This window comes from Ranitomeya variabilis, chromosome 1 (genome assembly GCF_051348905.1).
Source record: "Ranitomeya variabilis isolate aRanVar5 chromosome 1, aRanVar5.hap1, whole genome shotgun sequence".
Lineage (NCBI taxonomy): Eukaryota > Metazoa > Chordata > Amphibia > Anura > Dendrobatidae > Ranitomeya > Ranitomeya variabilis.
In genome coordinates, this window is record NC_135232.1 from 1,093,062,194 (window position 1) to 1,093,078,040 (window position 15,847).

The window sequence follows — 15,847 nt, forward strand, 5'->3', positions numbered from 1 at the left end:
GAATTACTTTTTGTAATATTCTGAGGTCTCCTAGGACTGTATCCAACCCCTTTCAAGTTCTTTAGCGCAAATATAGCCTTAGTAATGTAAAAGCGACCTCCAGATGTAGTCATGGCTGAAAGTGTTGGCACTCTTGATATTGTTCCAGAAAATTAACTATTTCTCCCAGCCCAGAAAATTGTTGTAATTACACGTGATTTGTTATACATATGTTTATTTCCTTTCTGTGTATTGGAACACAAAAAAAACCCCAGAACAAAATGGCAAATTGGCCATAATTTCAGGCACCTTTAAAAAATTGTGGGTATACAACTTTGTACAAGAATGTGAAAATAACAGGTGTGGACAATATGAAAATCACACCTGAAACCAGATGAAAAGGGGAAAAGTTTACTCAGTCTCTGCATTGTGTCTGTGTGTGCCACCCTATCTTGGAGAACAGAAAGAGGAGACGAGAACTGTCTAAGGACCATAATTGTTGAACAATATTAACAATCTCAAAGTTACAAATCCATCTCCAGAGATCTTGAGGTTTCTTTGTACACGGTGCGCAACATAATCAAGAAGTTTACAACCCATGGCACTGTAGCTAATCTCCCTTTATGTGGACAGCAAAGAAAAATTGATAAAAGGTTGCAACATAGGATAGTCTAGGTGGTGGATAAGCAGCCCCAATCAAGTTCCAAAGAAATTCAAGCTGTCCTGCAGGCTCATTGTCCATCAGTTTCAGCACGAACCACCCATCGACATTTGAATAAAATGATAAACTATGGTAGGAGACCCAGGAGGACTCCACTGCTGACAGGGAGACATAAAAAGCTAGACTGCAGTTTGCCAAATTGTACATGAGTAAGACAAAATTCTTCTGTTTATCGAAAACAGAATAAGCTCTACAAAAGAGAGAACATAGTACCTACAGTCAAATATGATGGAGGTTCAAAGATGTTTTGGGGATGTTTTGCTGCCTCTGGATGCCTGTGTGCAAGGCATCATGAAATCTGAAGATTACCAAAGGATTTTGGGTCGCAATGTAATGCACAATGTCAGAAAGCTGGGTTTGTGTCCTTGTTGGCAGCGGATTAATCGCTCTACTGTCCAGCCATTCAACAGTGAATATATATTTATTCAGGAACAAGGATAACAGCTTACAACTGGTATTTCTTATAGCTTAGGATCTTAGCATGTTGTCTGTCAGCTTGCAAAGTGAAACTAAAATGTGCTCCAGCTCCACACAGTGAGCATGAACTTCCTGTAAAAAATGTTTTCGTTTTTATCAATGCATTATTGGCAATATAATACTATTGCTGTAGACAGAAAGTCTTGCACTATTAAATAGTAGTAAATAGTTGATGCAATAAATACAATAATAACCATTACTTCAACAGCCATTGGTCTTCCAGCAGGACAATGACCCCAAACATACTTCATGAAACAACCAGAAATGGATGGAAACAGAGCTGGAGAGTTCTGAAGTGGCCAGCAATGAGTCCGGATCTAAATCCCATTGGACACATGTGGAGATATTTTAACCCCTTACCGATATCAGGCGTACTAGTACGTGGATGTCGGTATCCCCCGCTTTGATGTGGGCTCCGGTGGTGAGCCCACATCTTTCTGGGACATGTCAGCTGTTTTGAACAGCTGACATGTGCCTGCAATAGCCACGGGTAGAATCGCGATCCACCCGTGGCTATTAACTAGTTAAATGCCGCTGTCAAACTCTTGACAGCGGCATTTAATTTGCGCTTCCGGCCATGTGATCGGGGGGTCATCGGTTCGTCGGCATGACGACCAGAGATCTCTTTGAGACTTCTATGTTTGTCAGAGCCGGATTGCTATGAGCGCCACCCAGTGGTCGGCGCTCATAGCAACTCAGCAATTCTACTACATAGAGGCTATCTGAGCATTGCCTCTATGTAGCAGAGCCGATCGAGTTGTGCCAGCTTCTAATCTCCTATGGAGACTACTGAAGCATGGCAAAAGTAAAAAAAAAAGTTTGAAAAGATAAAAAAAATATTTTTTTAAAAAATATAAAAGTTGAAATCTCCCCCTTTCGAACCATTCAAAATAAAACAATAAAAATAAAAATCAAACACACACATATTTGGTATCGCCGAGTTCAGAATCGCCAGATCTATCAATGAAAAAAGGATTAACCTGATCGCTATACGGCGTTGTGAGAAAAAAAGTCAAAGCGCCAAAATTTTTTTTTTTTGGTCGCCGCGACATTGCATTAAAATGCAATAACGGGCGATCAAAAGATCGTATCTGCAGCAAAATGGTATCATTAAAAACTTCAGCTCAGCACACAAAAAATAAGCCAACACCTGACCCTAGATAACGAAAAATGGAGACGCTACGGGTATCAGAAAATTGCACCATTTTTTTTTTTTAGCAAAGTTTGGAATTTTTTTTAACCACTTAGATAAAACATATCCTAGACATGTTTGGTGTCCGTGAACTCGTAATGACCTACAGGATCATAATGGCAGGTCCGTTTTAGCATTTAGTGAACCTAGCAAAAAAGCCAAACAAAAAAGAAGTGTGGGATTGCACTTTTTTTTGCAATTTCACGCACTTGGAATTTTTTTCCCGTTTTCTAGTACACGACATGGTAAAACCAATGGTATTGTTCAAAAGTAAAACTCGTCCCACAAAAAAAAAGCCCTCACATGGCCATATTGATGGAAAAATAAAAAAGTTATGGCTCTGGGAAGAAGGGGAGCGAAAAATGAAAACGCAAAACCGAAAAATGCTCCAGAGGTGAAGGGGTTAAAATTGCTGTTGGGAGAAGGTGCCCTTCAAATATGAGAGACCTGGAGCAGTTTGCAAAAGAAAAGTGATTCAGTTGAGAGATGTAAGAAGTTTGTTACTGGTTATAGGAAGAGACTGATCGCAGTTATTTATTCCAGGGGGTTCTTCTCTGCACCTGTTCACACTATATGGAGGTGCTGGTCAGGCTTTTTGTAGTTTGCCATTGGAGGTTGCGACTGCCTCCTTTCTGACTCTGCACTCCCCCCATTAGCTCAATGGTGAGTTTATAAGTTTATAACCAGAGAGAGGCATTTTAGGACGTTAGGACCCATCAGAGAAGTGTCACATTGCCGTGGTTGATGGGCTCACATGAATTGGCCAATTTATGCGCCAAGAACCTTCATTTTTTGTAAGTACCGTACTTCTTTTTAGAAGTACATTTTATTTAGCAACAACATAGTTTAGATCTCGTGTTTGCATATATCTTGGTCCGACTCCTAAGAGTGCTGCTGTCTCCCCTTTTTTTGCATGCAGTCATTGCAGCTTGCACCTGTTCACACTATATGGATGCGCTGGTCAGATTTGATTAGTTATGCAGATTCTTGTCATGTCACTGCATTGTTCCTGCTTTACTCCAAATTAAAATTAAAATTTTGATTTTCAATTTGTCAATCCACCATTGGCTTTCAACACTGCTCTCGATAAGATTCAAACATATCTTGACTGAAATCTGATTTCAGGTCTCTTCTAAACGTTCCCAAAATTGATGCATACTGGTCCACTCACTTGGGTATGTATACAGTTTTTTCTTCAACTCTACCCACAAGTGTTTGATTGGGATGAGGTCTGGGGACATTGCAGCACCTCTACTTCATGGTCATTGAGCCATTTCTTCACCAATCTTGACGTATCTTTCGGGTCGTTGTCCTGCTGGAACACTGTCGTCCTTTTCATACCCATAGTACTAGAGTGTATGAAGTAAAATCATGTAGGATGCTCAGCATTAATCCTGGTGAAGTATCCAATGCCTTAGGCTGTGAAACAACCCCATATCTTTAGGCTTCCCGTACCGAACTTGACATCTCCTTCAATTTCTCGATACATTAGCCCCCTTTTCCCTTGTTTCTTCCAGACTCATTTGCACCCATCATAGCCTAGTCTATTGACTTTTGTCTCTTCACTCCAAATCACCCGTTTCTAATCTTTTACTGTCCACTTTTTGCACTTTTTTGCAAACTTGAGCCGGCATTTCCTATGACGATATTGAAATCAAGACTTCTTTACTAGTGATGAGCGAATATACTCGTTGCTCGGGTGACCTCCAAGTATTTGTTAGTGTTCGGAGATTATGTTTTCATCGTGGCAGCTGAATGATTTACAGCTATTAGCCAGTCTGAGTACATGTGGGGGTTGCCTGGTTGCTAGGGAACCCCCACATGTACTCAGGCTGGCTAATAGCTGTAAATCATTCAGCTGTGGCAAGGAAAACTTAATCTCTGAGCAGTCATAAATACTCAGAGATCACCCAAGCGTGCTTGGGAAAACCCAAGCAACGAGTACACTCACTCATCACTATTCTTTATCTTTTTTTTCAGGCAACCATTCCAGACTTGTTGACTCCGGTATTTTGCCTGGATGTCTACCTCTTGGCTTTTGAATGGATGGACGGACTTCATTTTGTATTCTTCCAGCTGTCACGGCACTCACATGATGCAGTTTGGCAATTTTCTTGGCCAAGATACCGCTATCGATGAGCTTGATGATGCCATTTCTCTTTTCTTGGGAAATCTTCATTGCTGCTCCTCAATTTGAACCAGTGACCTTTCGCTTGAGAATCAACCTAATAACACACTGAGCTGTTAGGCAATGTGAGAACAGGTTGCAATTTGTAGTATACAGGAGGAAAAAGATTTTACCTGCACCTGGATCAAAACCGTAAGAATGCAGTGACATGACAAGAATCTGCATAACTAATCATATGCTAAATAGTTGAAAATCAAAACTATGCATGAAATAGCCACAAGGATTGTCTATAAAATGATGGTGGTCTCACGTTCTGAGCAGTAGTGGATTGTGAGACAAGGAGCCTGAAACGCAGAAATTCTAAACATTTGTCATCAGTGAATCTATAATCTGCCCTGACTATAGTCATGGCTTCATGACATTTTCTAGTAAGGCAAAACTTCCAACATTTTTTTTTTTGAACTTTGGGAATGAAACGCCCCCTTTGCTTTGGAGGAAGAGGCATTTACTTGCATTAGATAAACAACATGTTCAAATGTTGCTATACTTCCTTACCCCTGGGAAGGAGCTGTAAAGAATAGTGATGAGCGAGTATACTCGTTGCTCGGGTGATCTCCGAGTATTTATTATTACTCGGAGATTTAGTTTTCATCACGGCAACTGAATGATTTACAGCTATTAGCTAGCTTGATTACATGTGGGGATTCCCTAGCAATCAGGCAACCCCCACATGTACTCAGCCTGGCTAGTAGCTGTAAATCATTCAGCTGAGGTGATGAAAACTAAATCTCCGGGCACTAACAAATACTCGGAGATCACCCGAGCGTGCTCGAGAATTCTCGAGTAACGAGTATACTCGCTCATCACTAGTAAAGAAATTAAACATTTATTGATATTATAGATGATTCACCTCTAACAAAAACACAATGTCCAAAGCAGAAAACCTTTTGACCTTCAATTTTTTGCCTTTTCTTTACCTGCTTTCTAGATAGCTGTTTGAGGTTTTCGAACAAGTTAAAGTGTTGTGTGTTGTTAATTTATTTTATTATTATGTTTTTAAATTTAAAGCATTTTCTCCCATGATGGCACTTTTACTTTTAAATTCTAATATCCTATTTCTATTTATTTATTCAGGCATATTTTAATTAAAATTTGTAATATTTTTTGTACTAAACTTTTTTTTTTTTTTTTGCTCTTGCAAAAAATAATTCTCACCTCTCTGGCTGACACCGTGATTTATTGTCAGTGATAAAAGTAATAATAGAAGATGAGAAAAACAATACGAAAAGGAACGTGAATTTCATTATGGTCACAATTTATGTATAATGGTCTGATTCCAATTAGACTTGTCTAATTTATTAGAAGAGCAGTGAAGCAATACATAAGTGAAACCATTGCTCCTCAATATGTCACCAACATTCTAGAAGCATGCTTTCTATGAGGTAATGTGCCTTGCTAGGACAAAGCGCTGCCATGTGGAACCACTTCTGTGGTTGTGGCTAAACTCTATGGAAGGCAGATGCTATTAACACTCAATAGGAGATCCAAGGGTGGGCTATGGCAATGTTTTCATAGGACAGAAAATTCAGACATGTTGGGAAATAAGACTGACCATGCATATTATTACAGCGGTCTGCTGGACCTTTCTTCAGCCAACAACTTTTCTATCCTTCATATATATACTTGTTACAGCCGAGACCGTAAGAAGAGGAGAGCAACCGATACCTGAGACCTCTAGAGTTGACTTATCTCCTCAAGAACCAAAGGAGCAAGGAGTGGAGATGAAACTGCCCAATTCTTATCTCCTTCTATATCTGCATCAGGGGGCTAGTTAGAAATAAGGGAGTATATAGAAATCCTGGGGACCCATAGGAAAGGTCCACAGTTACCATTAAACAACCAATTGTTCTCACGCTATTATGTCATGGAGACCCAGTGGGGGAGACAGAAGGGCCCACTCTCAACTAACCACTTAAATTAAATGTTCACCATCAAAAGACGTAAACTGCTTTGATCAGACCTACCTCCAATAGTAGCAGTTGTCTGCTGTATACAATACCTGTTGGGTATGGCGCAGGCTCAAGATGAGAGCTCGTTCCATACAGAACTTCCTGGCATCAGCCATACATACACAGTGAATTTAGGAGGATTTGCAGATGCCAAGCAAGGGGCAGGGCAATACGCCACCTTCCAGCTTACAGGCCATAAAACAATAAAGTGACCTTTTGCCAGTGGTATGCCACTGATTAGTACATTGGATGGTGGGCCGGTCTTGCTGGAATCGGTCGGGTCGCAATACATCTACAGCGTATGACCAGCCCAAATCGTATGCAACATATATTTCACCATATAGAATAAAAATTGTTAATGACCCAAACCAATTTAAAGGGGCTGGCCACTTTAGCTTTAATTTAACAGATGTGTTGAGGACTTTATTTTACAGCACTTATAATATAATTATTACTGGTTCCCCTCCTTCCTCACAGACTGCACAGTCTTTCCGTATGAAATGTTTTCCCATTGGATGAGGCTGATGGGCAGTTCTGTTCACTGGCTCCTCAAGCAGCAGCCATGCAGCGAACAGCAGAGCTGTGCAGGAAGGCGGCACTAACAAGTACAGGAAGAGAACCTGGAATACTTACGTATTACTAAACACATTAGAAAAAGTGGCTAACCCATATAGATAATGTTGTACCTTCATGATAGCCAGCTCACCTGATTTCCACTTTATATTCAGAGATACTTTGTTCAGCCACAGTGCTGGAGATATGGGCAGCGCCTCCAGTGGAAATGTTTTGTACTGCATTCCTCAGTGCATGTAGCTTTATCACAACAAGAGAGAAAAAGTTAAAAATAAAACTATTCCGAAATATTTGAATTTATTACGAAGGCCTCAAGACATCCAACCATTATGTTTGATACATGTACGCGCTTTTGAGCATTTGAACAATAAAATTCATTATTTCAATATCTTACAGACCTTGGTAAAGCAGCCACCACTTCAGATGACACCTAACCACATACCTTGTCTGACAGGAGGTTGGAAAGGTTCTTCTGCTTCCTTCCCAGATACTGATCATAAAGCTGTGATAACCTGGACGCCAGGACATGTTCTCTACTAAAAAGTGGGTGATGGGTAAAAACAATCCCAGAAATATCAATGTCCAACTGAAACTCTCCTTGAAGTCCTCCAGACTCCACCATGTACTGACGGGATTTTTTTGATGGGACTGCCTTTGAATAAAACAGAATGAGAAGGATTTAAGGTCCAACATGCAGAAGGATATAGACGTCTTCCAGTAGAGTACAGTGGGATTTCGAGACTTAGTCTTCATGTACGCAATTATATTTTTGCTGGTGGGAGACATATATCTGACAAAAGTTTGTTTACCTGCATAACCTTTATAACATTCTGTAAATTATTGTAAATGTATGGCCTCAATGCTTCCATAAGTGAGACATACAGGTGCAAAGACATCCGTTGACTCCAATGAGTTTAATGAATCTCCCAACATTCGATTCAGGCTGATTCACTCCATTCAAAGTGTATGGTGGGAAGGATTTTATTGAAAATGAATACATTTGGTGTAAAGTGAATCTACTGGGAAGGGGTTAAAAAAAGAACAATAATCTAGTATACTCCTCAGACCTCCCCATATCTGTCCCACTGCTGCCCATTCCTCAGATCAGGTCCTCTTCGACTGCCTTCTACTTTCGGGTCTTTTCTTTTCCGGCACTGAAGTTGACAAGGCCCCATATGGTTCAACATACATCAATCAGCTTAATGATGAAAATCGCGCCTTACGTGGGATGTAAGGCACAGCATTCACATCAATGACGTTTGTTGGGCCCCAAGTGATAACGTGGGGTCTACTCAGTGGTGGCACCTTCCAGTAAACTAGGATCGAGAAGAAGGCCAAAGAGGAATTGGAGGAATGGTCAGTGGCAACAAGAAAAGTATGGGGAGAGCCGAGGAGAGGGAAGTATAATAGTTTACTTTTTTTAGCCCCTTACAAGACCTGAAAATACAACAAAATGTCAGCTTGCTAAATTCATGAAAATCGAATCTCAAAAACTTGGGATTTGTTAGAATCTGACTTTTGGAGGAAAATTTGTGGCCAAATTTATTTAGAATCAATTTGTTCAGTACATTAAACCTTTGCAATAAAAAAGTGTAGTTGAATATATTTTCAATACTCTCAAAAACAGATGTAGGTTGAAGCACATTACCTGAACCTGGACACTCTTTTGGCTTATGCTGGGCTGGTAACAGCCTTACGCGTAGCACATGTTTAGGGTACAGTTAATGAGCATATCTCAATATATACGGTATATCTTAAATATAACAACCCCCCCCCCCCACATATAATGTAGTGTAAAGTCCCAATTGTAGAGAAATAGCTGCAATCAACAAGAGTACATTTTGAGTAATTTTCAACTTTAAGGCCGATTAGTCAAAGTGGGCAAAAGTCTAAAATTTGTGGACATTAACAAAATAATTTGGGTTTTTATGATAACAACCTATCATAATCTGAAAATAGTTCTAATCCCAAACACCTATTTTTTGGGGATATGCAAAAAGATGACATGGATTCCGCTTGGCAAATTATTTCATACAGAAACCTAATCTGAACTTGTTGTGTCCCAATGCAAAATCTATTATAAGGGCGTCAGCTATGTGCCATCTATGTTACTCTTGCACCTCTCTGACGTCCATAGATTATAACGGGGTCTTTGATGAAGATTGAAAAGAGAAAGGGCAATCTAAAATCTACACAATCCTAAAAGTCAGTGCAAAGTCATATTCTGTAATATAACCAGAAGAAAAACAACGAGCTCTAATTACCAGCATGAACACCGTGCTCCCCAGGGAAACAGACAATGCAAGACAGAGAAGGGCAGATCAAGTACACCGGACGAGGAGCGGTAGAAATGCTTCCGCAGGGAGTAGATAATATGATCAGAATGTGTGCACATGTCGTAAATCAATCTCCTTACAGATTTCATACACTCTGTGTACCTTTATGTATATGGTCTCCAGGGCCGGGTCTATCCCTTCGTGTAGAGAGAATATTGGAGGTCTTGTAGGAGAGGCTTTTATTGGATTAGGCAAAGCTAAAATGTTTCCATCGTCCCCAAACCAATTCTTTCCCTAAAATAACACATAGCAAAATAAAAGAGAGGTTAGACTCTAAACACCAAGTCTAATTCATACAGTATTTTTATATAACAAATTTGCCAAAGTAGACAAACAATCAATGAATTGTACCTACAGAAAAGCAGCGTATTGTTGCACTTGTCCTCCCCCACAACATAAAACAGCTTTTCGTGCACATACCAACCGAGGAACTGGCCCTTTTCTCTCTACTCTAACTTGCCATCCATTTCTTTACATGGCGCAAAATAGGGATTTTTGTGTACTCACCGTAAAATCCTTTTCTCCGAGCCATTCATTGGGGGACACAGACCATGGGTGTATGCTGCTGCCACCAGGAGGCTGACACTAAGTATTACAAAGAAAGTTAGCTCCTCCCCTGCAGTATACACCCCTCTGTTGGCTCTCAGCTAACCAGTTCGGTGCAAAAGCAGTAGGAGATCAATAACAACATATAAGCGTATAGCATGTCACATTATATATGAGAGTATAACATATCAAATGATAAAAACAAGTACAACTAATAATAGGGAGGGAGCTGTGTCCCCCAATGAATGGCTCGGAGAAAAGGATTTTACGGTGAGTACACAAAAATCCCTATTTCTCCTTCGCCTCATTGGGGGACACAGACCATGGGACGTCCCAAAGCAGTCCCTGGGTGGGGACAACATCAGATCAGGCCGTGTAACCGCTACTTACAAGTGCGCCAAGGCGGCCTGCAAAGTCCGCCTGCCCAGACTCACATCTGTGGAAGTGTGTGAATTATAGTGCTTCAAGAATGCATGCGGACTGGAGGAATTCACAAGCTTGCGGTCGTGCTTGCCGACGCCTGGTGCCTAGAGCCCTGAGACAGGGAGATAGGCTGACATCTAGCACGGAAGGACTCCTGGATGGTGAAAAGAATCCACCAGGCTAACGTGGCCGATGAACATGGCTAAACCCTTCCTATGACCGTCAGGAAGCCTACTTACCATCGAGAAGCCCAAGCAAAGTGTCCAACCTTCGGAAGGACGCCGTCCTCGATACGTACCCACTTGGAGCACTCACTTCTTCCAGATTATGGAGAACCCATTCCGTTGTGTGGACTGGAGCCGAAAGAGATGAGAGGACGATGCCCCTGCAACAGTGGGAATACAAAACCACCTTGGCAACGAGGGAAGGGGATGGCTTGAGGGCAACGTTGCATTGATGGTAATACGGAAAAAAGACTGAAAGAAACAGAGCGGCAAGCTCTGAAGACTCATCAGGATGACAAGAACGCAGAGAAAAAAGGGGAGTGACGTTCCCTGATAGTAAAGTCTTTCTGGATCGAAAAAGGAGTCTACTGTAAGATCCCCAGGACCATTAAGGTCCCCCAGATCTAACGGTACGCGGTAGGGAAGAACTACAGGTGAAGGCTCCCTGCGATAAGGTCCATATTTCCAGTTTTGACGAAATAAGACGGAGAAATACTAGTACCGCAAGCGAGAAAACCTGACATGGTCAGTGCGGGTCTCCCGGGATCACTGGGGGCCTTTTCTGCTTCCAAAAAGATCTCGGACGTAGTGGAAGAGGAGTTATGGAAATTGGTACCGTGGAAGAACAGAGCATGCACTGCGATGGACTTGGATCTTGAAGCCAAACCATGAACTGGAGTACATTGGCGTTCAGCTTGGATGCCATCCGACCTACATCTGGAGTACTCCAGTGAAGGCAGATGTGAAGGAAGACTTCCGAGTGAAGTTCCCACTCACTTGAGGAGAAAACCCTGACGGCTGAATATGTCAGCCGCCCAGTGTTCTACTCCAGGGACATGTACTGTTGAGATCACCGAATGATAGATCTCAGTCCATCAGAGAGTGCGAGGTACCTCGGCCATGGCGCTTGACTGTGGGTACCTGCGAGATGATTGACGTATGGCACAGCCGAGGCATTATCCAAATTGAAGACGGATGGTTGACCCGCCTAAAGGCAGTGGACCTGCTGTAGGATTAGCCGTACCGTTCGGATCCCCAGAGAAATGATCGGGAGAAGAAGACGGGCATTGGTAACCCTAATAACCATTGGACCAGAAGAAGGCTCTGGATGAGGAAGGAGCTTAGAGACTACTTTTTGAAAGCCTGATTGACTTGCTGAAAACGAGTGGAGCAAAAGAAAACTACTTCCGTTTTCGTCTTATTCCTCAGAACCCTCCTAGCGAATTGAATGAACCGAGGGAATGAGTGATCAAGTGCACAAGCTCCGTGTTGAAGGGCCACGACCTTGACTCGAGAGAGAGAATTACCATCCTTCTTGTGCAGGATCATCGTCAAAGAGGATCTGCTGGGCTGGGAATGAGGAAAAAACTTGTCTAAGTTTAGCTGCTAGCCCAAGTGAGAGGGTATTGCAAGTGATATAGACGACTTAGCGTAGTCCTTGTAGAGCGGCTAGAAAGTCGACCGAGTAGGGCAGGACGACCATGTTTCTAGGGTGCAAGAAGCACATGACAACTGCTATGAGCGTTGCGACCACTGTGGTGCGGTAGCCAGGCCGAAGGGCAAGGTCGTGACTTGAAAATGCTGTTCGCGAATGGAAAGGAGAAGAGATAATTGTAGAGGGGAAAAAAAGTAGGCATGTGAGGGTAAGAAAACCGAATGGCGATGGATGCCAGAAAACTCCAATTTTTTTTTTTTTTTTTTTCTTGTTGAAGTAATGGCTGAGCGGAGGAACTGCATCTGAAAAAGGAGGGCCTTGTCAAAGGTTGTTAGAAGTTTGAGGTCCAGGAATGGTCATACTTTTTATTTTCACCTTCGTGAAACCAAGATCCCTTAGATCTAGACTGTCCAGGACAACGCTTCTACTGCTGGATGGGTCTGTAGAAAAGATACGATCCCTTGTTAGTCTCCCGCTCAGAAGATTTGATTTGAATTGAAGTAGATAAAGTCTCTGACCAGGAGCCTATTGGTCAAGCAACATCATGTGGCGCTAAAGAAGGGTAGAGCGCTGAACCCGAAGCCACAAGACGGAACGAACCAGATTTGCTATCCGACCGTCTGTGGTTTTTTAATTGATGATACATCGGGCAGGGATACTGGTAGGTATACCATAAGAAATTCCACCCGGTTAGTCTGCCAAGTGGCAGAATGCGGGGCTGCAACCAGCAGGCCTCTTGCCATCGTCGTGCAGAGTAGAAAATTAGGAACCTTCGATCCACCATTCTGTTAACAGGGACGTGGAGAGGAATCGTCCGCTTTCTTGCATCATCCCCTAAATCGTGGTGATACAAAGGGGGGAGCTCGGACGCCAAAGATGTGTGCCTCTGTACATCCCCAGAGTTGAGGTCCCCGGGTGGACAGGGCAGGTTGTTTGGCATTAGGCCTGGATGCAGAAGAGGATACATGGAGGCGACACTGCATGTGTTCGTCTGTTGAAGATGTGGGGGGAATCGGTGCCCTTAAAAGGACCCGTCGCCCATAAAAATCAGACCAGGTATGGCAACCTACTTAGCGGCTTCTGTCCAGTGAACTGCTCGTCGATTTGTTGATGGTATAAATAGGAGAGTCCCTCCTTTTCTGAAGCTCTTGCAATCCAAGGCAATATGCGATCCATATTCAGCGTTGTTCTCAACAAATCATGGGGGAGAGATCAGGAAGTGAAAACTTCCGTTTTGCAGACGCCTGTACGTTTTTCTAGAACACTTGCGGCCCCTGCTAGCGGACGCTCCCATGTAGGAGAGGGACCATGTATATCTGGGATGCGGTTAGGGATGAGCGGCGGAAGGCTCCAGAGCTCAGTTAGGGTGACCAGCTTAGGATTGATGATGTGCCCATAAGACCAGTAAATACTGGTCACGCGCCTTTAAGACTAGGGAATACTGGTCGTGCGTCTTTAAGACCAGGGTATACTGATCTTGTGCCTTTAGGAGGAGGGCATGCTGGTCATGTGCCTTTAAGAACCAGGACATACTTGTCATGTACCTTTAAGTCCAGGACAAACTGGTGATGTGCCTTTAAGACCAGGGTATACTGGTCATGTGCTTTTAAGTCCAGGGCATACTGGTCACGTGCCTTTAAGTCCAGGGCATATTGGTCACGTGCCTTTAAGACCAGGGCATACTGGTCATGTGTCTTTAAAACCAGGTCATACTGGTCATGCGCCCTTAAGACCAGGGCATACTGGTCATGTGCCTTTAAAAACCAGGTTGTACTGGTCATGTGCCTTTAAGACCAGGGCATACTGGCCAAGTGCGTAAGACCAGGGCCTACTGGTCATGTGCCTTTAAGACCAGGGCATACTGGTCACGTGCCTTTAAGACCAGGGTATACTGGTCATGTGCCTTTAAGACCAGGTAATACTGGACATGTGCCCTTAAGACCAAGGAGTACTGGTCATGCGTCTTTAAGACCAGGGAATACTGGTTACGTGCTTTTAAGACCAGGAATACTGGTCATGCGCCTTTAAGACCAGTGCATACTGGCCATGTGCGTAAGACCAGGGTATGCTGGCTATGCGCCTTTAAGACCAGGGAAAACTGGTCACGTGCCTTTAAGACCAGACAATACTGGACATGCTCCTTTAAGACCAGAAAATACTGGACATGCGCCCTTAAGAACAGACAATATGGGACATGCGACTTTAAGACCAGCCAAAACAGGACATGCGCCTTTAAGAACAGAGAATACTGGACATGCGCCTTTAAGAACAGAGAATACTGGACATGCGCCTTTAAGACCAGACAATACTGGACATGCGCCTTTAAGAACAGAGAATACTGGACATGCGCCTTTAAGACCAGACAATACTGGACATGCGCCTTTAAAACCAGACAATACTACATGTGCCTTTAAGAAGGGAGAATACTTGCGCGTTTAATGCCTTGATGTAGAGTGGTTGTGCCCCCTTAATGCTAAAAATCGTTGCCTCAGTGTGAGCCGGCCGGGTGGACCAAGATGGCCACTGTGAGCTGCAGAGTAGATAAAATCTCGCAGAGAGCGAGAAGCGCCAACTCGGGGGCCGGAGCGACGGACACGATGCTGAATAGGCCCAAGCCGGGGCCTAAATTTCTGTAGCAGGCGGGCGACACCAGCGGGGCGTTTCAGGAGACTTCCGGGATGCGGCCTACGCATCGGCCGAAGCCAGGGGCTAAATTTTTGTAGCCGGCCAGAGCGTTACCTCAGAGAGGTGGGCCACAGGAAAGTGGCTAAGGCTGCCTGCGCCTTTATGGATATCCCTCTGAAGATGGATCCACTCACCATCGTTGCGCGTCCCGGCATGGAGCCGCCGCGGATGTGGGTTTCAGCGCTGTTCTGTGCAGCGTGGACGGTGCAGGGATAAACCTCAATCCATCATCCGTTTGTTAGGGAGGAGGAGAGGAACCGTCCGCCTCCTTGTACCATCCGCTCTTAATAGTGGTGGTGCAGTGGGGGCTGCTCGGACGCCACACTGGATTGTGCCTCTGAACAGCCGAGGGTAAAACCTGGTGGTCAGGGCTGAATGTCCGGCAATAGGCCTGGCTGCAGAAGAGGATACTGAAGGTGACACTCCAGTGCTCGTCTGATAAGGGAGGGGGGAGATCGGTCCCATGAAGGGGCCCGTCGCCCGTAGAATCAGCTCAGGCAGTGGCTTCCCACGTCGCAGGAGAGGATACGGTGAGGTGACACTCCCGTGCTCGCCTGTTGTTGGTTCGGGGGAGATCGGAACATGAAAGAATCCGTCGCCCCCTTCGTCCGGTAAAAGGTAAAAGTAAAAAGATTCTTTGGGTCTGAATAGCAGACCAGTCCGTGTGCCTCCTACGGACACTAAGCAAGAACTGGTTAGCTGGGAGCCAGCAGAGGGGTGTATACTGCAGGGGAGGAGCTAACTTTCTTTGTAATACTTAGTGTCAGCCTCCTGGTGGCAGCAGCATACACCCATGGTCTGTGTCCCCCAATGAGGCGAAGGAGAAATTCTCGTGATTATCATTTTGCCAGCACTACAGGTGTTGGAGCTTCCTTTCTCATTCCTTCCATCATGCATTGCTCCCGAAACTGTGTTGTCTGCACTGAACCAAAAGGGTACGTCTCTCTTTTTCCTGTGTGCAATTGGACAGATACTAGATAAGAAGCAGAGACCCCACTTCCTGTAATGTGTCTTGGTGTCTCTGCTGTTAGACAGATTACGCTTGACAACAGGCAGCGAGAAACCAAGTGGACAGCACTGAGTGATTTTTCAGGGATGACACATTTTTATATGAAAAGA

At 43.8% G+C, this 15,847-nt stretch overlaps 1 protein-coding gene across 2 annotated transcripts in view; it reads right to left on the bottom strand.

Annotated features, from left to right (window-relative positions):
* CC2D2A (coiled-coil and C2 domain containing 2A) overlaps positions 1-15,847 on the bottom strand; it is a 171,811-nt gene that overhangs the window by 106,884 nt on the left and 49,080 nt on the right. For both annotated transcript variants that reach the window (XM_077280027.1, XM_077280028.1), the window contains exons 10-12: positions 9,518-9,649; positions 7,522-7,731; positions 7,213-7,319 (exon numbers count right to left, since the gene is read on the bottom strand). In XM_077280027.1, the coding sequence (XP_077136142.1) occupies positions 7,213-7,319; positions 7,522-7,731; positions 9,518-9,649 (449 nt within the window). The remainder of the gene's footprint in view (positions 1-7,212; positions 7,320-7,521; positions 7,732-9,517; positions 9,650-15,847) is intronic.